At 29.9% G+C, this 23425-nt stretch overlaps 1 protein-coding gene across 1 annotated transcript; it reads left to right on the forward strand.

Annotated features, from left to right (window-relative positions):
- The first annotated feature begins 8848 nt into the window (after positions 1-8848).
- On the forward strand, positions 8849-21026 carry LOC119666167 (A-kinase anchor protein 1, mitochondrial). Its single transcript, XM_038075452.1, has 5 exons — positions 8849-8960; positions 9574-10684; positions 10740-11130; positions 11184-11317; positions 19639-21026. The coding sequence occupies exons 1-5, from the start codon at positions 8905-8907 to the stop codon at positions 19705-19707; spliced, it is 1761 nt and encodes a 586-aa protein (XP_037931380.1). The 5' UTR covers positions 8849-8904; the 3' UTR covers positions 19708-21026.
- Positions 21027-23425: the final 2399 nt, after the last annotated feature.

Below are 23425 nucleotides of genomic sequence, written 5' to 3' on the forward strand. Positions count from 1 at the left end.
AATATATTGTTTTAAATAAAAACCAAAGTTTAAATATGTATATAAGAAATATATTGTTTTAAATAAAAACCAAAGTTTAAACATGTAGCATAAAACTCACACATCTATGCAAATAAATTATATACTGAAAAATAGAAATAATTAATTTTTATAATAGTAATTCAGTGTTAAACATATCAAAAGTGATATTATAATTTATTTTACTTATTTTCAGAAATAAATAACTGAGTATATGTATAGCATTGTTCACTTCAAGAAATATAATATTCCAAAACTTATTTAATATATATTGGATTTCGTTAGAAATTGTAGAAAATAATTTCAAAATTAAATAAATTTTTAAACAATCGCAATAAATACTAATTTTATTGCTTGCACGGCCACTCCATTATGGTGAATGCATTTTTAAAATAGAGCATTGCCTAAGAAATTTGCATTCTTATTAATTTGTAAAACGAATTTTATAGTCAGTACCGAATAGATAGTTGATGCGTGAGGGTGCGCACGCACGTCAACGAGCATGGGTCGATTTCTGCCTACAAAATTTCATTTTATGATTTCGTAAAACGAATTTTGTAGTCAGTACCGAATAGGTCGTGATGCGCAGGGGTGTGCGTGCTCATCGTCAATTTTTGTGGTGAGTATTATTAATAAACATTTCGGGTTTATTTATTTATTATTAACTTTACACAGTAATTTAAATAACAAGTAAAGAAAAAAAAATACTTACTGCTATAGCAGTTTGGGCCTTAAGCAACTACATAGTGATAATTTAATTATTAAATGTACTATTTTAACAGTTTGGCTTATTTTATAACTTAAAATATATTTACATTAGATATATGTTTACTTAATTCTTTCCTAAATAAGATGGTAGAGGTTTGAAAATTTTAAAAACTCTGACATCTTGGGTTAATTAATTGGATATAATAATTTTTTATGTATTTTCCACATCACCTTTGAGGTATACATAGAGGCGCGTTACCGTGTTAAGGTGCCGGTTCCCCAGGACGCATATACACCATTTTTATATATTTTATTTTATTGCATATAAGATTAAATTAAAACTATAATATACAAAATATTTACATTGTAATTTAATAAATATAAGTTTTATATTACAAAAATATAAATCAAAAACTTTAAAAAATTATAAATACAAGTTTAAATATTTTATATGTTAATTTAATTGATAATTATTAATTAAAAGTAAATTATTATCATCATATGAATTTACAAGTAATAATAAATAATATAAAATTAAAAGCATAAATTATTGTACAATGTATACCAGAAAATGTATAATTTATTTTAAAAAATTATATACACCAGTATTTTTAAATCATAATTATTATTATTTACTTTCTTTATTATTATTTCAAAAAAAATGTATCATTATATAACTTTGTTCACTTTTTGCTTTACAATATTGGGCGCAAATAAATGTTACTACTTTTTAACAATCATTTGCGCGGTAATTATTATTTAAATATGGCGCAGTGCAATCAAATTTTTTGTCAAAAAACCAAATCAGAGAACCAAAATTATGCTCCCTGTTGCACTCATTGCCCATAAAATTTTTCTTAAGAGCAAGTTAAGGTCCGTATTCGGAGCGAATAAGGACTTTAACTTGCTCGAGTTGGAAATAATCGTACGTTTTGAGATGGTATTAGTGCAATTTCTGAGAGTGTGTTCGTTATTTTGTGTTGTGCTCACGGTTGCCACTTAAAAATTTTTTCCTGTACCAAAATTGGTTTAAAAAGGTACCATTTCTGTAAAAAAAATTCTGTTTTGGACCTTTTTGTTTTTTCGTTCTGTGTTTTTTATAGTGTTATAAATGAACAAAATATAAAATAGTGCAAAGTTGCATTTATAAAAAAAATTAATTGGAAATATCCACAATAAAGTTGGGTCGTCAAAAATGTACCATTTCTTGAACATGAGTACCAAACGAAAAAAAAGTACCAATTTTGGTACTAAAGTACCATAAGTGGCAACCGTGGTTGTGCTCATTTAAGTTTCCGTTCTATATAAAATCTTCTTTGGTACGTATTTCTAGTTTGCATGCATTTCTAACTGATAATTCTATTGATGGGTGAGGATGTACGCGCATTTGCTTCAAATATATATGGTGAATGATGCGTATTATTCGTTTACATACATTTCTGTATGAGTACATTTATATGAATTTTTAAAGTAAGAATATTTTTATATGCAATTTAATAAAAAAGTATATTATAAATATTAAAAAATTTTTAATTTACCATCATATTTATTAATAAATATTAAAGTATTTAAGAATATTAGCTGGGTTTAATTAAAGTTACCAGAAACCAACTCACCCTCAACAAAGTTCAGCGTACAACCTAGGAAGGATAAAATTTATTTAAATATTTATCGAGATAATAATGCAACAACATTACCTGCATTCCATGCGTCAATGAGCCGCGGGCATGACTTGTAAACAAACCTGAAGAAAATAAAAAATAATAAAACAACAAAACTAAAACACAACTTGAAATATGTTAAGGAATAAAACAAATGAATTTTTAATTACAAATTATAATATAAGACATACATTGAACATTTATTAAACAATAAAACACATTTTATATATTTAATTAATAAACATGAATTTCAAGAAATAAATTACCAACAATGAAAAAACAGTCATTGTTTACATCTTTTTTACAACATAAAAACAAAATAGAAAAAACCAATAAAACACAAAATATAACACATCGAAAAACCACTTCTGCTGTAAATTCTTTGTTTGGGTTATATTTCTTTTATATATTAAACCACGAAAACAATGAACACTGTACTAATTACAATTATATTTTTCTATTTATAAACAAAACCAAACTACTATCCAAGACAATAAACTATAATAACGCGCTTGCACTGATTGTACTTAACAGCGTTAAAAATTCTATCACCACAATGTCACTCACTTTTGGCATATAACTTCTTCAAAAATTAAATAATATAAATTAAAACTTTAATATTATTTTTGACTTTCTGATTTAAATCAGAAAAACGCGGAATATGTCAAACGTGAAAGCACGGCGAAAACAAAAACAGGCATACAACACAAAGTACACAAAAAATGCACAAAAGCATGCAAAATACACAAAATACACTAGAAAGGCTTGCGAAAAGCACAAAAGTTAACACGAACAACGAAGTTTACCGGTACGCTACACCGAAAAGCTCCGGTCAAACAAGTATATAAGAACGCGCATTTTACAGAACTAGCAACTTGTCTCTTGGATATCAAACGCTAAACAAGTTCAACTGGTCAATTCGATCAATATTAGTTTACAGGCTAATTCAGTCTACACTGGTCAGTTCGATCAAAGCAGGCAACTGGCCAATTCGATCAAATCCTAGTTTACAGGCTAATTCAGTCTACACTGGTCTATTCGATCATTTTCTTTTCTTTTGTTTGTTAATTATTTTTTTTTTATATGGCTCATTCAGACAACCTATAGGTTTTCGTAACACAGAGCATCCGTAAGGACAGAAGGAACCCAGAAGAGAACGCGGTCCTGTCAGGAACCTTCTCAACATCAGAGTCAACCACATAAACTTGTACAACGATTCAACAAATTCACGACTGTAATAGTATACAGTCGTGAATATACCTTAATTCACCCGGACGCCACAACGAAGAGCGTCAGAATTATAAGAGAATTTATTTAACAAAATAATATTTTGAATACCAGTAACTATTGTTTTATATTGAAATTAATAAAGTAACTATTCAATTATTGTATAAAAGTACACTTTTATTTATGGAACAGAATTTAGTCCCGCAAGTATAAATTTTATTGCAACGAACCTGGACAACCGCTTTGCTACCTCAGCAAAACGAAACGATAGAAACCCGGTCGTTACAGAGTGAATTAAAACTCGCACACCAATTCAGTGTTTGTGCTGAAGTTATTTCGCACAGCACATTGTGTGAGAGGCAGCCAGCTTGCCCTCGCACACAACGTGTGCAGAAAAGAATATGAGGAGCACATTTTGTGTGCAGACTTGAAAATAAAAATGCACCTATGGTAAATGTGAGGAGACGAAATGTCTACTGCACATTTGTGTGAAATGATGATTTAAAAGCGCACAATATTACAATAAATAACGCAACAAAATAGTATTAAAGACTGATTTGCATTAATTTTCGTCTTAATGCGAAATATTTTATTGAAAAAATGATTTTTTATTTATATTTTAATTTTGAATTTATTATTAGATTTACATTTATTGCTTATATTACTTATTATTTTAAGGTTTATTAATTTAAAACATGGAAATAAAGTAAATTTCACAATGCACTTGAAAACTGTGTTATAATATAAAATATAAATAGTTTATGATATATAAGTTAAATAGGTACATGAATTTAATAGAGAAAGAGTATTTGTTTCGAAATGTTATAAGTAAAGAGGATCTGTTCTACGGATCTTACTTTGAAAAAATTAAATGTATCAATTTTGGACTACTTTATAAAATTTCATTTATCAATAATCATCATTTAAAAATTAAAATAAACTTTATAGAGTATTGCTTTTGTCCTTTAAGGTGTAAGTGATTAACACGAATGAGACATAGTTTGTTTGTTTTTTATTTAAGAGTATCACTTAATAGTATTCTACCTAATCTGTTATTAGTATGCAATCATATATTTCTGTGGAAACTAATTGCTTTTTATTTAAAATTTGCACAATTTGTGCACAAATGAACAGCACACTTGTGTGCACAGAGAATATTTTGTCGCACAGTGCGGTGCGAGCATAAAATTTTCTCGCACATCTGATTGTGCACATTTTTATAAGTCAATCGCACAGCATAAATGTTTTTGTTTTTTTCTCATGGAGATTGGGAATCTTCATAGATACTATGTTCTCGACTAGCATGCACGATTCGCAGTACAAGTTACCTCGTGTTGCGCCTACGTACTAAACCCTTCACCCCGCTATCTTCAACTACTATCCCCATAGAAGTCAGCCTTAGGTATTACATCACGGGGCTGGTTAGCTATTACACTACTACTTCATTATTTTCAGCATTTCTTCTTATTCGCTCAATTCTTCTTAGTTCGTTTTGTACGGATACGATGTGCTCCATTGTTGTGTTCCAATTATCCTCCGTTGCTAACATATATTGTATTATATGTGCCGGACCTGGAAGGCATGAACTAATCGTATTGAATCGGCTGCAGTGAAATATTGCATACTCGGTATCTTCCTCTACTCCACAGCTAGGACACAAGGGGGAATTATCGTGCCCAAATCTGAACAGGTATTTTCGATAACATCCGTGCCCAGTTAAAAATTGCGTTAGATGGTAGTTTGTCTCACCATGTTTTCGTTCCAACCATACGGTGATTAGAGGTATAAGTGAGAAAGCCCATCTGCCTTTAGTGGAGTTTTCCCATCTGTTCTGCCATGCAGCTACTGAAATTTCTCTCTCATTCCTTTTAACTTGGATAGAGTTATGTTGTTCACGGATTTCCTGCCTTTTGCTGAATATTCTTCGCATTTCATCTGCCAATATATCAATGGGCACTACACCAGCTATAACAAAGGCTGCTTCATCCGACACCGTGCAGAAGGCACTTATCGTTCTTAGTGCACTTACTCTGTAAGCCGTTGTTATATTCTTTCTATTTTCAGCTATAGACAGCGATTTTGTCCAAATAGGTGAAGCATACAGCATTATGGAGCTTACTACTCGACTAAGGAGGAGTCTTTTGTCATGACCTGGTCCCCCAATATTTGGTAGAATCCTTGACAATAATGTCTGCGCCTATGCCGCTTTCTCGGATACATATTGGATATGTGTTTTAAAGCTTAATCTATTATCAATCATTACTTCCAGATATTTAATGGCTGGCTTATATTGGATTAATACATTGTCTATTATAACGTTCATAAACTCTACTCGTTTGCGGCTAGTTATAAGCACTGCCTCTGTTTTATGTTCCGCAAGTTCAAGATTCACTGAGTCAAGCCATACTTTAATCATACGTATAGCTTCGTTAGTTGCTCTTTCGACTTGTGCAATATACTTCGCTACAGTGACTACTACTATATCATCCGCAAATCCAATTATTTCACATTCCTGCGGAATTGATAACCTAAGCACTTCATCATACATAATGTTCCATAGGAGAGGCCCTAGTACTGATCCCTGCGGGACACCTGCTGAGACGTTGCGATATTGCATGCCATCATCACTTCCGTACTTTAGTCTTCTATCGATAAAGTAGCTAGACATTATTCGACACAGATAGTTAGGTACCGATAGTTCCCTTAATCGTTTAAGAATGTGAGACCAATTGGCAGAGTTAAATGCATTCTTTACATCTAGGGTTACTACTCCACAGTATTCCTTATCGCCCCAGCGCCACCTTTTTCCTTCAATGGCAGCCTTTGCCTTATCAACTACCAGTTTAATTGCATCTATGGTGGATCTAGCCTTTCGAAATCCAAATTGATTTTCTGATAATGCATTTCTCTCCTCTATGTGTGAGTTCAATCTGCTGTGTATTACGTGTTCCAGCATCTTACCCAGATTGGTCGGTGTGAGGATGGATCTTCTGACGGTTTATTTCCTTTCGGTATAAGTACAAGCCTCTGGGTTTTCCACTGCTTTGGAAAGACGCCTTCTTCTAGACACTTCTGAAATACTGCCGCAAAGCTATCTGGTATGCAGTTAATTGCGACTTTAAGCGCAACGTTAGGGATGCCGTCAGAACCAGGGGCTTTCTCATCTCCAATATTTCGGGTCCCCTGTAGCACATCTTCCGCTGTTACCGCAGGAATAACTGTCTCGCTTATGTCTTGCTCAAATAGTGCACAAATGTGTGTGCACGAGTTTGTGTGCACAATTATCGTTTTGTGCGATGTGAAATTTGAAACCGCACAACAAATTTGAGTGCGTGCATTTTTTTTCATAACACCACAAATGTGCGTGTGCATATTATAAAAATAATTTTCACTCGCACAGTGCAGTGTGCGATTTTGTGCACCACATTCCGAACTCTGTAATATACTAAAAATATGTTCAATATGATATTAAAATCTGGGACTAGATAATTGTACTGGCTAATTATAAATATTATATAATATCTTTACATGTAAAAAATTAAAATTTAAAAACAAAATTAGAAACAAATTTGTAGCATTTAACTTAATAAAAAAATAAAATTGTGATATAGTAGTTAATTTTGAAAAATATTCTTATAATAATAACATGAAATTATGTGAATTTTTATTCAGAAAACACAAGTGAAGGTATATGTAGTTAATTAAATCGAAAGGCTATCGCATTTAGAGATATATTTCCTTATATATTTGAATATAAAAAAACTATTACGAAAATTTCTGTATCTATGTAATTTAAATTTGTGCACATTTGAAAAGAGTACAAAGAAAATGCTTGTCAGAAAGTCACATATGACTTATAGCATTGACAGACGAGCGCACTAAATTATCATTAAGCGGTCTTAAATGATCATTTTGAAAATACCCTGCCAGACGGTATAAATTACCATTAAGAAGTTGCTGTAAGGAAAATCTCATCCTCTTCCGTTCATGCGTGGTGCTTGAGTTTATTAATTTGAGTCATCTAAAATCAAAAAAAATATAATATATAAAAAAAATATAAAATATATAAAAATATAACGAGTATTTACATTTACCAATGTTCCCAAATATGTTTTGTTTACATTTTGACAACCAAATAGCTTGAAATTTGTTCCATTTTTTATTTCGTTTCACTTGCATATGCAGCATTACCATTTCTAAAAGCCAAAATGACGAATAAATTGGGTTAAATTCGGTCATTTAAAGACCATAAATGATCATTTAAAACTGCTAAATGAGCAAATAAATTATAATTTAGCCCCTTAATGATAATTTAGCTCCCATCTGTCAATGCTATTACCCTTTTCAACATGAACAAAAGAAATAGTAAAATTTGTTAATTAGAAAATATGTTAAAAGTTATTTTATTACATAAAAGTTATAAATAAAAATACTTTTTTATTAAAAATAAAATTGTTGAATTTAATTAATAATAAATTAAATAATATTAAAAGTCTTTAAACTATGAATACATTTGAATATGAATATTTTAATATATAAATATAATTTATACACTCCACTCTTTTTACCTCCAAAATATTGTATTCAATTTTTGTTTTTTTTTATTTCTTATTGGATTTTTCGCATATTTAACAAACACAAATTAACACATAAGACAACTTTATTAAAATATATGAAATATATACTCACATATATTTTTGCTTTACTAATTTGTATTTATACACATCAAAGCAAACAAATTACATTAAACGCAAAACATATATTTTAAGTCCACAATTTATAAATTATTGTTTTTTTACCTTCTGTAAAAACTTACATCTCATAACGCAATCCCGCACCATCTTCAAATATTAATAATAATATTTAATAATTAATATAACAATAATTATAATAAATATAATTACTTTTTCAAAGAAACTTATTCACTACTTTTTATAACTGAGTTTGATTTGACCACGTTTTTCAGTTTGTGGCGTATTTCTCCTATCAAAATAACTAAACAATACCCAATTTGCGCTCTTCATATTGCTTTTTCGTGATAAAAAAAAATTAAGACCGTTTGTGGTGGTGAAACGTTCCGTTCGGGGTGGTGAAATTTTTCACTCGTGGTGGGTCGAATTGCAACAACAAAACAACATGCTTGGTTTGGTAGTAATAAATTATTTTGAGAGTGTATTGGTTGGTTTTTTTGTTTACATTTAAGTTGCCGTTCTTGTACAAGTATTCTTTGGTTGAAAGAAACTAGTAAGCGGCCATATGTACATAGTTTAACACGTGCTTTCGGATTTATATGCAATTAATTCTTGATGATTTTGGTACGCTTGGGGCTTCTCTGTTTATTATAATGTGAGTACGAAATAATTAACTACATTCGGATTCCTTGTTTATTATAATGTCAGTGCGAAATAGTTAACTATATTGTGATTAATTAAATTTTGCAAAATTCGGACATGATATTACTTTACTTGTTTCTTTATCGGTGAACCGCCACAATTGAGCCAGGATATGGCATTTTTTAATACGTATATCGTTAGTTCTATATTAATAAATATAAGATTCAAAATTCTTATGGAAAAGATTAGAATTAAAGTTTTCATGCATACTATGTATGTCATACACTTGCATTATATAAATAAGTTTTGTATTATCCGTTATTAATCTGGCATAGACATTTCTTAAAAGTTTTTGTTTTGGCGCGTTTAACCGTGAACTAAATGTGTCGAAATTGAAAAAGTTTCTAATTATTTAAAGGGAAATTATTTTTCCGACAACTATTGTGTATCCCAATAGTTTAATATATAAATATTTGTACACAAAGTGCCAAAAAGAAAAAACATCAAGAGAAGCTTTCATAAGAAATTTTAAAACATAATATATATTTTTATTAAATGTGATTTTGCACTCTACATAAAATATATTTTTTTTTGTAACGAAATTGTAATCTAAATTTGTTATTTAGTGTCCCAACATTAAAAATGGGTTATGGGCGTCCGTTGTTATATATGTCATTGCCCGGACTAGCGTTCATTCTAGGTGTGTTGTGGTTCCGTCGTCGATGTAAAAATTTGAATGACAAAAAAGATGAAAGTGAATCAAATACAGATACTTATTTAAAAAATGGATCAACAGGGGATCATGCACAATTATGTCCAAAAAATAGTATTCAAAATTTTATGCCAATTATTACTAAACCCGTGAACATAGCTGAACATATTTATCTGGAGGAACAAATTTCTGCACCAAAAATATTTGGAAAATCTGCACCTATCAAAATTCAAAATAGTAGAAATACTTTTACTGATATGCAATCTCTTCAGCAGCAGGACGTTGACTGTCAGACACTTAATTCGAGAATCAAAAACACTCAACACAAAATTGTGAACTGCATCGATGAAAGTTTTGATAATCATACATCTCAGATAAATTTACCAGATTCTTGTAATTATAAGAGTCCTCTTCAGACTCATAATAAATGTTTTAAATATAATAAACCTATTATAATAAAAGCAAATATATCGCCAAAAATATCACCTGAAAGTTCATTTATTGACAGTAATTATATTGAATATGAACGAAAGAACTGTAATGTTTTGGGAAGTTCAAACAATATCAAAGTTAAGGATACGGTTAAACAAACGGGAAAAAAAGTTATACATAATAAGCGTTGCATTGAAGCATGCGGTTTGTCAATAAGTATATGCAGTGATCATTCTGGTGATTCTGGTAAAGGGTCTAGTTTACCTCGACCAGGCGAAACAAGTACAAAACTCGCTTACGAATTTTTTCTCCCTAAAAGTTTATTTGGAAAATTGTCCGGACATCATGGCAGTTTTATTACCAAGATTAAAACTAAAACTGCAGTAAATATACAAATTCGTAAAAATAGATTTGTAGAAAAATTGGGAATTTGCATCATTGAAGGGTCGGAAAATGAAATTAATGAAGCTCTGATGATGATACGTAATCGTTTACCGCAGCATAAATACCCAAATTTTACTATGGAAAGAATACATTATGCACTTCCACAAACTATAGTTCCACTTTCGACACAAAGTTTATTTAATTTGCAAGTAAGTAGCATTATCATGCTTTTTATAATTTTTTATTTTTGTAACTTGTCTTCAGCTGTATCTGATAGAAGGAATAAACAATGATGTACTGGTAAGTGCCGTAGTAACAAGTGGTCACATATTTGTGCAACATCCTCTTCATCCTTCAAACCCGCATTTAATTGGACTTCAAAAATGTCTATTAGAAAGTTATTCAACCACAGAAGCGCCTCCTTTACCGGGCATTGAAATTAGTGCAGTATGCGTGATGTCTGTCAATGGAATGTGGTATAGAGTTCAAATAACTGATCGTGAGGCTGAAAATGAGAATAGATGCATAATAAAGTTTTTAGATTTTGGAGGATATATGAATGTAAACTTTCATGAATTAAGACAAATTCGGTCAGATTTTATGCTGCTTCCGTTTCAAGCTACTGAATGTGTTTTATCTAACATTGAGCCAAAAGGTAATATACTACACATGAAACATTTGCAACTAATACACATATCAATAATTTAGGCTTCACTTGGTCAAAAGAAGGCGCTGATATTTTGTGCAAATTAACTAGAGGAATTGTATTGCAAGCTCAAGTTGCTGGTTACAATAGTCATAACATACCCGAAATATATTTATTTGCTTGTTTAGGTCCAAATGTGAGTATATTTTTACATTTGCATGCAGTAATAGAGTATAGTATGTTTTAATTATAATATATGTAGCTTTTTTTCTTTTAAACTTCTCTGAATCAGAATATAAAGGCTGTTCTAGTTATTAGTTTAATAATTATTTTATTAATTAATTCTTCCATCGTATATTGCTTAAATATTTGACATTATTAATATTAGGCTTGTTGCTAACTCTATTTCTGTACGTTCATTAAATAGTTAAATTAACTAACAGTTAAAATAACTTAATTTTTTTTTATTATGTTTTTATTTCTCAAACAGTTTTTTATCTATCTATTCACAATTATGAGTTGTCATTTATACATTTTATAAATTGGTACATAGTTTTTGTAGAAAATGTGTCAGTATCACTTAACACCCGGATTTGTATTTGATAAGTATTCTAATTACAAATCCAATCTTGTATTGTTATAAAAATTTTATTTATTGTATTTAATTTAAAAATTTTAAAAATAAGTTTTTATAATATATAAATAAATATATAAATTTATTGTATATAATAAAATCCGTTATTAATAAAATTATAAGGTAATGGCTGTAGGGGGACGGATGCCTAGAAAAATAATATTGTCTTAATAGCTTGCGAAATAATAGCGTTACGTGAATTGAGAGATATTGTTATTTATTTAATATAAATATCTTTTGTTTTAATAATATGAATAACAGGTGAAGCGCAAGAATTTTTTGATTTTGTTGTTTGAAAATGTTTTAACACTAGTTAAATTTTTGTATAGATGTATTAGTTTGGACTAATCATTGATTCATTACTGCATATACAAGACGATAAAGTCGATGAATATAATATAAACAATATAAATATAATGTATACAATATATACAATACAATTTAAACAATCAATGATGAATACTAAAAAGTTTATTAAATTATCTTTTATTAAAAAGTTCAGCACAGAAATAATTCAGTAACAATTTGCATTGTGTTAACGGTATGTCAAAAATGTCCACCTTTTCTGGCTAGCTCGTCTTCTTTGCAGTTGAAAAAAATATCTCTATGACCGGGAACCCAGATTAATTTAGAGATATGTAGCATCCAAAACCCGTCCTATATGTAAATTGGTCTGAACTTAAGTACTTTAAAGCAGCTTGACTGTCTGATAGTATGCATATATTCCTGTTAAATATATCATCCACTTCCAGACAGGCTATAGCTTCCCTAAAGGCGAACACTTCTACATTTGGAAGTAGGAAGATTTTTTCAGTTCCTCTGAGAAATCTTCACTCTCTACACTAATGCTTGTTTTGATCCGTCAGTAAAAATGGTTAAACTCTCTTAAAGAGGGACCTCCTGACAACTATATATCTCTGTATAGAAATTTGTCATTGAATTTTCTGTCGAAGTTGAGAGTGGGAAGGATGTAGTCAATTTTGTTAGGAGTAGAATTGAAAAGATCAAGTAACTGCAGCTTCATTGTGAGACAGACTTAAGTCTGAAAGCAGATGAAACTGCGATTTGTTTACTAATAATATCTAGTGGCAGTAAATGAAGCATCAGATCTCGTCCAATGGATGGTGCGGTACACAAGGCCCTACAGATTTCAGCTCTATCATGAATCCTGTTGAGTACCGAACAGTACGAAGATTAGTCAAGAGGTGTCCACTATATGGTTATCCTATATAATAGTAAAGGTCTAGTAACAGCTTTATAAAGCCATTGAGTGATGCGTGGTTGTAGTCCCCACTTCTTACCAATAACCTTTTGACATAACAGGAGCCCAATGTTGGCTTTCCTAGCGCGGCCTGAAGTGTTTTGCTTCCATGTTAGTTTTCTTTCAAAAACAAAACCTTTTAATTTTTCTTCTTAAAATATATTGTAAGTCCTCGTATAGAGGATGTAGAAAGATTGGGGTTCGTATGTTTTCTGGTGAAAACTACGATTTCGATTTTGTTGGGATTGATCCCACAACTACATTTTTATGTCCATTTGTTAAGGATATTGAGACCATTTTGCAGAATATCCATAAGAGTGGTAGCATTTTTTCCAGTGACCATTATCAAAATATCATCTGACTGGGATTTACAACACATATTATTTCTGCAACAATAATACTTTCTAGAGCCTTCAACATGACTTGTAGGACGAAGCTCATTGTGCTATTACGAGAGGTTTAGTCAAGGGGGATTGCATTTCCTACTAGGTCGACTAGGGAGACAGGCTTAATTAAAAACTTCGTTGAGCACTCAAGATGAGGAATTTGGTTTTCCTGATCATCAGTGTTCCCTGGGAGTTCGGAGGAAATACTTGACATCAGCTTATTTACAGCTGATTTGTACTCTGTCCAGTTAATGTTCTTAACATATCTGTGAACGTTTTTTGATTGGAGTTAATTGATTCATATAGTGTTAGGTTAATTTTTAAAATCATATGGTCTGAGAAGGAGTGTTTAGTAGACATTTTCCTATTCTTAGGCGATTCATGATGCTTGGCTGGCAGTAGCGAATGTAATGTCTAACACACCTTGCCTGTTTAATGGCCTATTGCCATCATTTCATATAAAAAAATGGTTGCTAAAAATAAAATCAAAACGTCACTCATCTCTTTTATTTGTATTTGTCCTAAACCTCATGATGAGCATTGGTATCACAGCATAAGCTCAGCTCCACCCCAAATTTTCTGGCGCCGCTTATTAGCTGTATCAGGATATGCAATAATAGTGCAGCGTGTCATGCACTAAAAACCCGGATACTGCCCATATTTGCCGCTAGGAGTCCTCAATACTTACTGCGGCTCGGAATTTGTCCTTTCGCAAAGACTTTGAGTTTTGCGGCTGGCCATACCTCACCTATTCTGGAGATGGCAATGTGAAATCGATTAACATAACGTTAATCTGCACAAGCAACTAGTTTAACATGTCCCTTGAAATATCCACTGTTGCGAAATTTGGGAATAGTACCTGGAAAATCCTTTAGAATTTACAATGTAAAAATCTAGAACCTTGAGTTCGATTTGGATTGAGATCTCATTTTCCTGGGGTAATAATGCCATCAAGGTTATTTTCAGTGTGTCGCTAAAGGACTTAGTAGTGGTGGCATTGAAACGAAATTTTGACTTTTTGGCATCAGGCTTAAAAATTTACTCATTTAATGAGTACTGACGCTTGTAACGACTAAAATTTTATCATTTAAAAATTTAGTGTTACAAATCTGCCGACACAGCTGACTACAGAAATCAACATATCACATTTTGCGAACGTACAAGCACAACACGGGTAAATAATAAACACAGTTCATACTTATGTTAAAAGGAAAACCCACTTGGTTAAAACAAAATGCTGACTATAAAGACACCTGTAACAAAAGTAGTTAATTAATATTTAAAATATCAAGAAAACCAATGCTACACTTGAAACCAGAACTGGTACACTTGAAAATTCTGAAATTACATGAAAATGATTTGATAATGCGTAAACAAATATATTTGAATAAAAGAGTGCTATACATACCTTGAGTTATTGTTTTTTTTAATATTTTAAATTTGGTTTTCTGGAAGTAATAAAATAAACCACTTTCAACGTCAAACATATGTGGAAACAAATTTTCTTAAAAACCAAAACAAACTAACAATAGAAGAAATGCCAAAATAGGAAAGCTTTTGTACAAAGGTGTGGAACTAGATCAAAGTTTAGGCAAAGAATAACTTCCAGCTTCCACACAAGTGACAAATGACAATTCGCCATAAAGCTGGGCTTTCGCTTGGTTCATTTCAGGGGAACATAAAATGAGCCTTGCCAACAGTCAAAAAACTTCAACGTATTAACGGCGGGTACCGTTGATTGTTGACGATATAAAAAGTGCGTGCACCAAGAAGAATCTATATTGTTTCTTTCGACAGCGAGGGTATCAAATACACTCTTTTTTTCGACGTGGGATACTTATGTCTATTACGAGGGCTGCTATATATATTTCCGGCTTAGGCAACACTAAGTGTTCCCAGGTGCAGTCTGAAATTTCCATTGGGAAGGTTGACATTTTTTTTAGCCTGACATTACTCAGAACGTGTTGTCATTTAATTGTGAATTGTTTTATTTACAGAGACTTGAAAAATTCATCTCGCCCAAAAAATGGAATTAACACGTGAACATTTTCGTGGGATCATTTTTCACAACTTTCGACGTGGATTATCACGGCACGAGTGCATTGATGAACTTAAATCTTTGTATAGCGATGAAGCACCATCCTATAGCACTGTGAAAAACTGGTTTAATGAATTCAATCGTGGACGACGCTAGCTCATCGACGAATTCCGTGAAGATCGTCCAAAAACGATGTTGTGCCAGAAAACATTGATGCCGTGCGTAAACTGATAATACAAGATCGTCATGTGACATACCGTGAGATAGAGGCATTCTTGGGCATTTCTCCCACCAGCATACATTCGATATTGCATAAACATCTGGTCGTAAAAAAGGTTTTTTCTCGTTGGATCCCGTACAATTTGACAATCGCTCAAAAAAAAGGCTCGTGTCGATTGGTGCAAAGAAATGTTGAAAAAATACGTTCGCGGTGCTTCTAACTCAAGGCTTTTATATAGAGCTGCATTGAGTTGTCTTCCTCGTTGTTTTCCTTAATTTGGAGCCCCAGGAAGTTTTTTTAGCATTAAAATCTCCAGTTGCTAGAAATTTCGGTCCTAACGAATCAAAGTATTTTGTAAAACGATATTTTAGCGATTCTATGAGGGCAATATCTGGCAGATAACATTAGTTTCATTTGGGCGATAAGTATGCAGATAGTGGTAGTTTGAATATGTTTTTCGGAAAGTTGCTCTAGTTTATAATGTCGCATTGTACTTCTGATAAAATTACCAGTATCTTGTGGGCCTTACTTACCCGGATATTTAGTGTCATAAAAGAAATGTAGACGAGTGTAGTTTTTACACGTTAAGTGTATCTCTCGAATTAGTATACGTGACGACTGACTTCTAGAATATTGTGGTTTAAGATTTTCAAACGTTCAGTCTGCTCTCAGTATTCTGGAAATAAGCGATTGATTCTGGACCATACTTTACATCATAGACTGCATCATGCTTGCATCTATTTCATAAACTTGTCCATCCTTTGTATAAAAGAAGAAAAAATAGGCTGCATTGGAGTTCATTGTTTTTGTTTCTCTGATCTGGAAATTCCATCACGGTATTAGCATACGATGTTTTTGGAAGCTCATTTGGGGCAGTGTATTTATCAGATTTCGGAATGTGGTGCACAAAATCGCACACTGCACTGTGCGAGTGGAAATAATTTTTAAAATACGCACACGCACATTTGTGGTGTTAAGAAAAAAAATGCACGCACTCAAATTTGTTGTGTGATTTCAAATTTCACATCGCACGAAGCGATGATTGTGCACACAGATTCATGCACACACATTTGTGCTGTGCGACTGACTTATAAAAATGTGCACAATCAGATGTGCGAGAAAATTTTATGCTCGCATCGCACTGTGCGACAAAAAATTCTCTCTGCACACGAGTGTCTTGCTCATATAACGATTGCACAAATGTGCACAAATGTGCGATTGCACAAACATGCACAAATGTGCGATTGCACAAACGTGCACAAATGTGCGATTTTGCGTTTGCACCCAAGGGTGGAAAAAAATTACAGGAACTTCACAATTTTGTTTGAAATAGAAAATATTATTTTGTTGCAAATTTTGAAAAAATTGATATTTGCGTTCGTTGGGATTGTAACTTATATATATATTAATATTAAAAATTAATTATTAAAAATTGCATAAATTAACAAATATTTAAAATAATTATTTTTGTTATGTAATGTTAATTAAAAATTATAACTGTCTTAACCTTATTTGTATTTTAACTTAAAATATTAGTTTTTTGTATATTACATTCCAACTTTTGTACATTTTTAAATGCAAATATAGTAAGTGAACTTAAAGTATTTGTTTGGAAAGTTTTGCACCAGTTTAAAAGAAATAAAAACATATTTTAGGAAGATTTTTTTATGCCCAAAAAATATGTATTTACATAGGTAGAGTATCTAACATTCATTAAAAAACGCGAAAGATTAGGAAAATATTTTTTTGAACAGGTAGCAGGATTTTAGCGCCCTTTCTACTGTGCTAAGTAAGCAGAGATATAATTTAAGTGAAAAAAATATTTCAGCAAAGTTATTAATAAGATTAAATGAAAATTTATTTCAAAAAATATGTAATAAAAATTGTATATTTTTTAATAAGAAATTAAGATATTAAATTATTAAATTATTTCAATAACTTCGTTAAATTTAAGCTGTACTTAAAGATAAAAAATTAAGTGAAATCTAATAACAAAATTAATTTATGTTGTTGTAAAAAATATTTAATTTGCTTTTTATAACCTTACTAACGAATCTTAGTGTATAACTTACTATTAAATAAAATTTTATGAAGTAGTCCAAAATTGATATATTTAATTTTTTCAAAGTACGATCCGTAGAACCGATCCTCTTTACTTATAACATTTCGAAACAAATACTCTTTCTCTATTAAATTCATGTACCTATTTAATATAACAAAGTTTTCAAGTACATTGTGAAATTAATTTTATTCCCATGTTTTAAATTAATAAACCTTAAAATAGTAAGTAATATAAGCAATAAATGTAAATCTAATAATTAATTCAAAATTAAAATATAAATACAAAATCATTTCTTCAATAAAATATTTTGTATTAAGACCAAAATTAATACAAATCAGTTTTACGTACTATTTTGCTGCGATATTTGTCATAATATTGTACGCTTTTAAATCATCATTTCACACAAATGTGCAGTAGAGATTTCGTCTCCGCACATTTGGGTGCATTTTTATTTTCGAGTCTGCACACAAAATGTGCTCCTCGTATTCTTTTCTGCACACGTTGTGTGCGAAGGTAAGCTGGCTGCCTCACACACAATGTGCTGTGCGAAATAACTTCGACAGCTTGAGCTTTTATTTTAATGTCTTCTGCATTTAACGTTATATAGCCATTTAAGCCGTTTTTACTAAGTAGTGAATGTCGCCGTATAATATTTTCACAATTGATCATACAATATTTTTTTTTATAATATAATTACAGTTTGATGATCACTAATATAATAATATATAGTAAATAAATTTTTTAAAAAGCACTTAAAATATATACTCTGACAATGCAACATTTATAAATTGTTGCTTTCGTTAAAAAACAAATGCTGTCTATCAGCTGTTTTGTACGTAGTAGTATCAAATCAAAACACAATTATTATTTTGATGTTTTTATGCACTTTGGTTTTACTTTTTGTAATTAAAATAAACAAACCGCTTAGGCTATCGCGGATCGCAAAAAAAAAACCAACGTACATCACACAATAAACACAAATTTTTTAGGGACGATAAAATTTGCTGTGTACGATTTTGTATGTTTGTTTTATTTTATTTTATTTATTTATTTATTTTAGTTATTTATTTATTTATTTTATTTATTTATTTTTTTATTTTATTTATTTTATTTATTTTATTTATTTTATTTATTTTATTTATTTATTTAATTTATTTATTTTGTTTTATTACATATTACTAAATAAGAAGTTTCCTAATAATTTCATTGCGAATAATAACCACAAATCTGGAAAAAAAACCCGATTTTATTTTCAATTCCGAAAACTTCATTGAAATCCGATTAATCGGATTCTCCAGATACTTCATAAAACTGAATGCGAACAACACTAACCAAGATCGTAAAATGCCCAATTATGTTTTTTTTTGAATATCAAAGAAAGAAAGGACAAACTCAAAAATTTATTTAATTTTATTGAAATTTGGCTGACGCTGTTTCGAGTATTACCAAGTACTCATCATCAATGGTCTTAGGAAGTAATCGAATTTTTAATTAGTTTATAAACCGAATATAATTTGTTTGGACTGTAAGTGCCAGGCTTAGAACTCGTGCCTGTCAAATTAGAAGCGATAACTAATCGTGTTTATCCACAAGTATCCAAGGCTGCACAAACTTTCAGTGCTCTAGTTCCAGGTTTTTTGTCAGTTATTTATTTAATTAGCGACATTAACCAAAGCACTTGCCGTGCTTTAAATTAGAACGAGCTTATAAACTACAGCTTTATTTAGAAACACAAGTTCAACGAATTAAAAGTTAACATTTGTGTTTGCTTATTTTTATTTCCAAAGCTATTCTTTTTGCAGAGACATTTTTACTATATGTAAAGCGTTTTTTGACATATTAATTTTATTACAGCGTTGTATTTCATAAGTATATAACAAAATACACACCTTAATAAATATTTTTTTTATTTTCAGAATATTGTATTCATCAATAAAGAGCTTGTTGCACGAAACTTGGCAAAATGGGTAGAATTACGATATTGATGTTTTAATATTAATTAATATAAGTATCAAGCAAGGTGCGCAGAAATGGTAAACTAAAAAATAATCAATTGTTTTGTTCGAAACAATTATAAAACTAATTGCGAGCCTTAATGTTTGAAAATTTGGTTTATATTTGTGTATGAAGTGCATATGTATAAAAATGTATTACTTTATAAAATCGGTTAAATAGAACATGTAATGTAATAAAGTACTAAAATAGTTTTAGTAAAAATAACTAAATCATATATATGTCCAAATCAGTGCAAAATTTTTGCAAAAATAATTTTTATTTTTATTCGTGAAACTCACTAATCTTTAAGCAGCTTTTAAGAAAAAAATTTTTAATAATATCCAGTTACTGTGAATATAAAAAAAATTTGCTTTGTGTATCCTTTTTTAATGAGTTATCCATTATAAATTAGTATATGTAATTGTTTACATGGTAAAAATTGGACTTATTTGAGTATGTGATTTTTAAAATATTTAAATAAAGTATGAAAATCGAATACGAATAAGTAGAACTGATTTTTAATAATGTGAATGTATTTTGGTAAAATTTTAATACATCAACATTAAAACTTAATAGCGCAGCAAAGTGAAACTTTCAGTTTTGAAAAGTAGAGACGTTGGCTACATTTGTTAATATCAAAGCAAAAGTCTGGTTTCTGAATAAAATTTCATATTAAATATAAATTAGATAATTGCATTACTATTTTTATTGTTAACATAAACACTGGTACATAAAAAAAAGAAATCAATAATAATATTTTAATTAATTTTGCACTTTTTTCTAAAGCTCCTATAAAATTCAATGTATCAAGGGTTTGTTTTTTTTTATAGTTTTCGCCTCAGCATACTTCATATTACACATTGTATGGAATTATATGCAAATGATTTTATTTTGTTTCAATTTAAAATAGGTGGATACTTTTATTACAGAAAAAACTTAGGTCAAAAGTTGTTCAGAGGAGTTGGGATTTTTATTCTGCAAAACCATCACTTTTTAATTAGACAGCACTAGATATTAGAAATTTGTACAGTTGTTTTTAATGGTGTTATAAAAAATATTGGGAGATGCTTTTAATGATTCGAAATGCAAAAAAGTCACTCTATCATATATAACGTATTTGAGTTCTGCATATTGCTTTTATAGATTTTCAGGTTGCCTATGTCTGTAGTTTTCAATATTTTCGGTATTCGGTAAAGTGATCAAATGACAGACACTGGATTGTCACTTTTCAATTCCTTCACGGTATAGTTTTAAAATAAAATTGCAGCTAATTTTGTTTATATTTACATTATATTATATATATAGAGCAAGAAAAAATTTAAAAAAAATTAATTTTAAAATTATAGTAATATTTCAAATTCGAAACTATATTTAAGTTTTCTGCAACACTTTAGAATAATAAGATGTTGTACCGAATACTGCAAAAAAAATTAGATCTGATGCCTTTTAAATACTTTTAATTCACTTATAAATACCATTAACAGATCCTGCGAAATAAGTTACGGCTTATTAAATAACAGCATTGCGGTTTCTTTAATGTTAGATATATTTTTATTATTATAAATCCACATACAATTAGAATAATCATATTAATATTTTTGTTGGCCTGAAATAATACCATCAAGTGTTATTTTAAATTCGTACATTAAATTCGTATATATTCCAATTAATCTTAATTCAATTTATTTTTGTATAAATAAAGAAATTAAAGGTACTAAGAGCATAAATGGGATTGAAATGTTCCATAAATTGTTTGAAGTACAACATTTGCTTGAAAAGAAAAATTTTAAACGTGTTATATTATGCATCATTTTATTTGAAAATATCTAGTATTTATTGCTGTGCTGTAGATTAACCTTGTACGAGTTATTGAAAAACAATTACTATTAAGGCAATCAAAATATGCATTAATATTTTTAAATACTGATTTGATTTTTTGAGCAAATCAGTTTTCAAATTTTCTTGAAAAAGTTCCAGCTCATTAGCAGTAGTTCGCTTGCTTTACAGTCGAACTTGCATAACCTTTTTCAACTACTTGTATCTTAACAGGAAAATAAATATACACATATATTAGAAAAGTGAACAGAGTGTTTAATTTGGTAGTAAAATGTTTTTGTGTTACATTATTTCCATAAGAATAAATATGTATGTTCTCATATAAATGAAATCATATATACATATAAACATGATCAAATGAACTACAAAATCACACAAACATTTGCTTGCATTAGAAAACAAAATACTTAATGGTTAAAAATAGTTTGTTACATATATTTTCATTATATTTTAAATTATTAATCGTTTTTATAAGATTTATTGCTAGACATCTATATGATTTAGTTATAAAATAACTTATAAGTTACATCATTAGAATGTAAAAATTATTTCAGTTTTTACGATATGTAATATAATCGTGTTTTTCTTTCTCGTTTTTATATTTACTATGTAATAATTTTAAAGTTCATTTATATTTTTCTTTTACAAAATATCGTTACAATCATTTTTAAAAATATACCTTTTATTGCAATCTAAAATAAATTTTTTTTGGATTACTTTAAACTAATCTATTAAAAATATTTTTTTTTTTTGAGAAGAAACTTTAATTGTGGCTATGATTTCAAATATTAAATAAAATATTAATTAAAAACTAATTAATTGTGTCAATTATTTTTAATTTATTTTTTAATATTAGGTTAATGTTATTCAACGAAAATCCTTAATACTTTAATTCTCTCATTGCGCAAATCAAAATTCAGTCTTTTTAAAAATATAGGAGTTTGTTCCCTATTCCCAAGTTTGCTATTCTGAATAATTTGGGAATGGGAGTTTTGTTCCCTGTTCCCAATTTTATTTTTTTGAATCGCATGGGAATAGGATTTTTTTCTCAATTTTGCACAAACTCTTTCCAAAGCAAATTGTTTAGGAGACAAGTTAAAAAAGTATAAAAAATAGTTTAATTTAATATGAAAGGAACTGAAAGTGATCAGATTTTTGAATATACCTTGTGATCAAAACAAAACAAGAATTTTAATTTTTGAATTCCCGCGCTTATCCAATCGGTAATTTTTTTTCATTTTCACGCTGGCAACACTATTATACACATTTTGTCCAAGTTTAACGCATATTAGTTTTTGTTTGACGTCTATACAAAGAAGTCGAAAAATTTTTGTGTGGCGATTTTTATAATGGACCAAAAATTAGAATAACGTGCGTGCATCAAATTTTGTGTTGCAAATGGATTCAAGTGTGCGAAACGTCGCAACTACGAGTATACGAATGGTTTAAAAGGTTCAAAGACGGTCGTACAAGCTTGGACCATGATGAGATCCCTGCCCGCCCAACGACATCTGTTACTGAAGCAGATCGTGTTGGAAAATCGTTGTGAATGGATTAGAGAGATTGCAGTGTTGTTGGGCATCTCATATGGATCGACCGAACACATTTTAACTGATGTTTGGGTTTTGGGATAGTCTTCATACTTCCTTCATACTTCAATTAGTGAACTGATAATAGTTTATGATTGTGCAGATGTTACAATAAAAAAGAAGCAATGTTTTACCTGCACATAACATAATTGCAAAAGTTTATTTTAACTTATTCTAGGAATCCCATTCATTTCAGAATTTGGTCTCCTTTCATTTTTCGATTGTTTTAAAAACAATAGTTAACACTTTAATTAGTGAAAAAAACCCGTGTGAATAAAATAAA

The sequence above is a fragment of the Teleopsis dalmanni genome, chromosome 1 (assembly GCF_002237135.1).
Source record: "Teleopsis dalmanni isolate 2A chromosome 1, ASM223713v2, whole genome shotgun sequence".
NCBI lineage: Eukaryota > Metazoa > Arthropoda > Insecta > Diptera > Diopsidae > Teleopsis > Teleopsis dalmanni.

Excerpts from the sequence above, each read along its gene's own strand:
- LOC119666167 (XM_038075452.1), top strand. The coding sequence starts at position 8,905 with ATGCAATTAATTCTTGATGATTTTGGTACGCTTGGGGCTTCTCTGTTT. Across the intron at positions 8,961-9,573 it reads GCTTCTCTGTTTATTATAAT|TGTCCCAACATTAAAAATGG; the intron begins GTGAGTACGAAA and ends TTTGTTATTTAG. Across the intron at positions 10,685-10,739 it reads AAAGTTTATTTAATTTGCAA|CTGTATCTGATAGAAGGAAT; the intron begins GTAAGTAGCATT and ends ACTTGTCTTCAG.